The 6078-nt window shown below is 42.1% G+C and overlaps 1 protein-coding gene across 1 annotated transcript in view; it reads right to left on the bottom strand.

Annotated features, from left to right (window-relative positions):
• Nucleotides 1-6078, bottom strand: part of SYN2 (synapsin II) — a gene marked incomplete at its 5' end in the record, with an annotated part of 176152 nt that overhangs the window by 82737 nt on the left and 87337 nt on the right. The window contains one exon of the mRNA XM_080350370.1: nucleotides 4629-4718. Coding sequence (XP_080206496.1) covers nucleotides 4629-4718 — 90 coding nt within the window. The remainder of the gene's footprint in view (nucleotides 1-4628; nucleotides 4719-6078) is intronic.

Here is a 6078-nt window from a genome sequence, read left to right as displayed (position 1 = left end):
AATTGATTACTGTAGTTAGTAACTAATCTCCCGCATATTTAAGTTTACAAAAGTAACTCAGTTCACAGTGGTAAAACTTCAAAATTATTTCAGTAAATGCCAAAGTTTAGACAGACGTCCAGCTGCTCGTGTTCCAGAAACTGGAGGAGAACCATCACGCAGGAGATGAACCTGTCGTTGCTGCCATTTCTGACTTACTTTACTCTCCAGTTTTCTTGATTTGTGTCTTTCACATGAGGATTTAGAAGAGGCGGCAGAGATTTGGGCAGTCTCGTTCTTTTGATGAGATCTGTCAAGTTAAAGGGTTCACACCAATGCGCTTCTGGTTCCTGCTCAGCACAGTGTGACGTTTCCCTCGGGAACCAGCGCTGGTATGTGGGTTCATGGATCGGTTCAAGGGCCCAGCTTTCCCCATGCTTCCTGTACATTGAGTCCTTATAAAATCACCAGCATGTCAACTGGCAAAGATCCGTAAATCTTTAAGAGTCCAGGCACCAGTAATTCCAATCAATTCAATGAAGTGGTAGTTTGGACATAAAATTCAGCATGTCCCATTTATAAATGATTTTTGTAACATGTTTTGTTTGTGATTCTAATGTTTATTTTGACAATTGCATGAATCCATATTTAAAGGACAGACAACGACAGCTTTGAAAACACTCTTGTGAGAATGAATATTCTTTTTGCCTCTTCTTTTCGTGGCTAAACTTACACAATACCAAGAAGCACAAATGGCGCAAGGCCAACAGGAAGGCATGCCGTTAGTCATTCGAGGAATATATATATGTATATATATACACGTATACGTATATGTATACGTATACGTATATATTTATATCCACTGTAAATCAGTTTTCCTGATTGACACCACATATTCGTGCTGCCAAATGTAAAGCCTGGCTCATTTTCTGCTTTGCTGAAGACAAAGAAAAAATGACCCAGCAATAATCTGGACCACAGATTTATTATGCCTAGTTAGATCAATGAAATTAAAAACTACATCTCTTGCAAAAAGGAATTGATATTGCAGAGCCAATATTGCCAGCGCTACTGACTGTCAGTGCTGTGCGTTTGTATTAGTACTTTACAGAAAGACTTAGACCCCGGGCCCCATTTCCTCGTGTCAAAGCAAACCCGCTCGTGGAGCAGCCTGCGGGAGCTGCCACCCGCACCCCGAGCACACGGCCAGTGCTATTCAACCCATGGACACTGCAGCGTTTGTTTCCAAATCCATTTTGATGAAATAGTGTCATTTGAACAGCGCGCTGCAGCAAACAGATATCTTCTCCTTTTAATTCAACATAGTTCTGTTCCTATTTCAGATTTCTAGTAAGTAGACCTTAAACTCAAGTAACTCAGCTCAGATTGCCTTTTTATGTTCCTTGTGAAAATGTTTTCTTGGATATTTATGAACAGACTGTAACAGGAATTGTATGCCAGAATTAGTTTAAAAAACCAATTATTTTTGACCTGCCATAAAATATCGCATAAGAGGCGTTTGAAACGGAAGGGTTTCAGTCTGGTTTCTGTCTGAGCGCACACCTGGCCAGACTTCACCCAATGGATGGTACAAAGATTTGTTTTCCTCTCAATAAATACAGCAAGTGAAGCTCTACCAAACACTCTCTCAGAATGAGTTTTTATTTTCCCTGAGGTTCAGCACTGGTGCACACTATGAAAACGATTAACTACAACACGGCCTTCAGAATACGTTATTTTCCTATCAAGATTTTTACTGTAGTGGCCTTGATACCTTATTAACAACAGATTATTTTTACAACATTTTATTTTTACTTCTTGAAACTGTGTATGCATTGTATGAAACAGCAGAAATACAGCCCAATTTGATTTGAATTTGAAAATGACTCACATAACTTATGATAAGAGTAGGGAAAAGAACAGAGAAGGGAGACTAAACAGGCGAACAGTGGGAAACGAACCCAAACACCTTGAACATTGCTGGCTTTTTCTCAAAGCTCCGGTTAAGTTTTTAATTAAATTGTCCTACAATCGTGTTGAAAAAGCCGTGGTGTTTGTTCTTCATGACAGAGAACACAGGAGGTGGGAACGCAGTGAAATAAAGGGAACTAATTACTGGGGGAAAGGCTGTTGATATGACTCAACTAGCAACGAGTTCAAGAAGCCTCGCAGCGTTCTGAATAGTTTTAATCAGTGTGAGATGAATGTTTCTGTTTCAAAAAGTGTTTCATTAAAGCAGCTCCGTTTTTACACAAAAGAATGGCATCTTTGTTTATTTCCCTTCTACTGCCGTCTAAAGATCCCGTACAAACCATCGCGTGGTATGAAAGAGCCAGAGGGCCGAAGGAACGGCCGTCGCGCTCAGCCCAGCGGGGCTGCCGGAGCCCGCCGTGCCGCAGGGACGCAGCTCCGGGCTGCGTGTGCGGAGCCAGGAGGGACGGAACCAACACCGCAGGAACGACGCAAAATACAGCCGTGAAAACAATATCCTCTGAAAGTAAATGAGGCCAGCTGGGCATAAAGTGTTTAAAAAACAACACAGTTTAAATGGCATTTCAATTCATCTAGAAGACTGATACTCAGATCACCTCACAACCCGGCCTAGAAAGGTGAATAAAATGTTATCTTGTACCATGTTGCCTGATTGTTCTTCAAGCCACAAAGTTCCAAATAATTTCTTCAGAAGCAAAAAAACAAACAAATTAGCTTGATCACAATGAGTTATTACAGCACCTCTAAACCATATACGGCAACGCAATACCGAAACACATTCACTCCCTCCAGATTAACATCCATTATATGGAAATATGTAAAAAATCACTCAGCTGTGGGGAACATTAACATTCAAAAAAGACAAATAACTTCTCAGTTAAGACATTAATCAGCAACGTAGAGTAATGAAGGGGGAAAATAACACTCAAACAGTTGTTATGCTCTTAAGCAAAATATCCCTTATGAACACATACACGCATTTTCTTGTTTGTGTTGTTACTGAATTCAAATCCAGTCAGTTGTTCAAGACACCGGTTTGCAATTGCAGCGGCTCACCTACCACATAAACCCCATGGCCGTACTACATAAAAATTAAAAGTGAACACATTAATTCTTGTGCCAAAATTATAGCATATTTCCTTTGTTTCTACATACTGCAATTTAACAGTGCATTATTGATGTCTGCTTCTTCAAGAAAATCACGGAATCGTGGAATATCTCAAGTTGGAAGAGATTCCTAAAGGTCCCTGAGCCCAAGTGCCTGCTCCTTGCGGCTCTACCTAAACCCAAACCCAATGACTGAGCATCGGCCAGATGCTCCGTGGACTCTGCGGTGACCACTGCCCTGGAGAGCCTGAGTAGTAGCTGATAACATCAATGAAGAACAATAAATGGTGCGCAGGAAATCATAAACCAGCTTTAATCTTGGCCATTCTCAGGAAAATAGAGAGACGTAAAACCTATTACCATCAGAAAAGCACATGGCAGAACATGAGATGTGGCTCTGTTTCTCCACCTGCTACAAATGAAATCCCAAGGCATAAAACACTTCCTTCGCATTTAAAAAAACATACATTTTATAAAGTTGTATATTTTCCTGACAAATCTATCAACAAAACCCTCTTCCATTCTAAAAAGATTTGACTGTCTGGGACAATATTTAGATCTGCTGCTCCCATCAGTACCATTCTCCTTCAGCTCTACAGAACTTCTGCGGAGCAAATTTACTAAATATATAACTGTGGTGAAAGCTCTTTTCAACAGCGTCGCATGCGGCAAGGGGAAGCATCTGTGATTAACAGCCCGAAGAAACCAGAGAGACCTGATCTTAGTCAAGTGCTGTCCCTGAGGCTTATCTTAGAGGCCACCAATGGCAAGGAGGTGACAGCCAGTCTCAGGACACACGGCAATGACAGCCTGGGGACCTGACACGAACAGCTAACTAAGACACCCAGTGTGACCCTGCCACGGTACATGAATCACAGACGGGTGACATATGCCCAATGGATTATATTCTAAAAATAATTGATGCTCCTATGCTAGTCTATTCAATCCGCAAATAGACTCCCTCCAGTTTCTCTCAAGGCTGAAAGTATTTTCTCTAGAAAAATATACTAAGAATTTCTGTTTAGAAACCACAAGGAAAAAAAGTCTGCAGCATAAGACAGATCACGAATAAAGGTCCTAAGTGTTATTTTTATGAATGCAGTTTTGTCTGTAAAGGAGCAGGAAATCAATGTCAGCTCAGGTACATGAAGATCACAAGTCCTATCCACCCTGATGTGAGTTCAACGTCCTGCACAACAGGCACACGGCCTTGTGCACCAGCATCCACATACTGCACACTCTGAACGGAACCTACAGAACTGGCTTTCAAAAAACATATAGGTAACTCTTGCACTTGAATAGTTGCTCTGTGTCTTTATAAGCATTTAATCTCTTTAAGATCTGAAGCTGGCTAGCTGAAAAATGACTGCCTTCGCCTCTGAACAGCCTCCAGTCAACCAGCACAGGCTTTCAAGTGGTCAGCCAGCCCCATCCCGACAGCTTCCAGAGCGGCTTTGAAAACAGACAGCACATGGGGAAATGAATTGTGTGTTTACAGTTGCTGTTTCACAGAGACAATCAGCCAATTTAGCACTGGTATTTGCACTTACCATTTCCTTGTGATTTGGATAGAAGGTTTGCTCAATTAAAGGGAACTTCTCTGGACCCAAAGTTTTGTAGACAGACACCAGCTGGGCAAACTGTAAAACAAGGCAAAACAAAAGAAAAAGCTTAGGAGAGAAACCGCATTCTACCCAAATGATCTCATACCGTCATGTTGCTTATTGTCTTCTGTGTTTCATAAAGTCAGCAAACACACACACATTATACGCTTTCTCTCTCCCCCTCTCTCACACAAACACCTTTTCAAGCCGTCCAAGCCATGACTTCATTCACAGAGCACCAAAGAATGACACCTCTCCCAGTTCTGCCTTCGCGTGTACAGAAAATTAAATACATCAGAATATTGCTTTTCAGATGCCTCAGAGTCCATGTATTTTAAGCTGATCTTGTGATATGAAGATCATTATAGTTTAGCATTTTCTATCACTTTAAAGATCAGCTGTATTTCACAGTAATTTAGCACCTCACTGACATTGAAAAGCAATTTTGCGAAACTGGAAAACAGAGAAGAGCAATAACTGCCAATAGGTAACAAGTCAGGTGAAGCACAAGCAAGAGAATTTCCATTTCCGAGGCTCTAGCCATGTGCCACAGCAGCAGAATGGCCCATCAACAATCTAAACAGCTACATGTTACTGACATTTCTGTTCATGTTTTATTTCTGGGGCCCTTCTCCAACACATACCCAGTCCACCCCTACGCCAGACTGCGATAACTTAACACAGAGAGCAAAGCAACCTTTAAACACAAGAAGACAAAGAGTTCTTTACTAAATAGGAAGGCACGGGGGTCTGCTGGTTCTGTGGGGTGAGCAGTGGCTCTGGCGCAGGGCCGGGCCCGGGGCGCTGGCAGCCAGCACACCCGCCTTCCCGCCGCCCCTCGCGTGTTCGGCTGTCGGGATGCCAACATCAGACACCAACAGCCAGCACCGCAGTCCGAACAGCGCGATGTGCTGCTCACACCCGGGGGAAAACAAAGCAGGGAACAATAGGACTCTGTCCATAACGCAGTTTGGTCAAATACCGCCCCTGTTCACGCACGTTGGGGTGCACGGACGGTAAAAACCATGTAAAGGGGAAAAAGAAATCAAAATGAAGGCTTTGCATTGCATTTCCAGCTGGCACAAGGAATTTGTTTAATTTAGTGGTGTTTACTTAGGTTTGGTAAAGGACATATTTAGATTGTGAAGTCCAGTGGGAAATACCTCCATGATGAATAGTTCTCACCAAAAGCTTAAGGAATTCCGGTTGGATAGTGCGCTGTGCAAAACAGACCTCAAGGAAAGGAAATATTATCACAGCTACCAAAATAAGGTGGTTTGCAAGTAGATTCCTGGCAACTTGCTGTTTATTTCTGTTCTTATCCAAGATCCAAATTCAAGATTTCATAAGCAAGTACTGCCTGTTAAATACATAACTTTGCAAAACAATTGTTATG

Source organism: Nesoenas mayeri (assembly GCF_963082525.1).
Source record: "Nesoenas mayeri genome assembly, chromosome: 10".
NCBI lineage: Eukaryota > Metazoa > Chordata > Aves > Columbiformes > Columbidae > Nesoenas > Nesoenas mayeri.
This window is presented reverse-complemented; position numbering and strand designations above follow the sequence as displayed.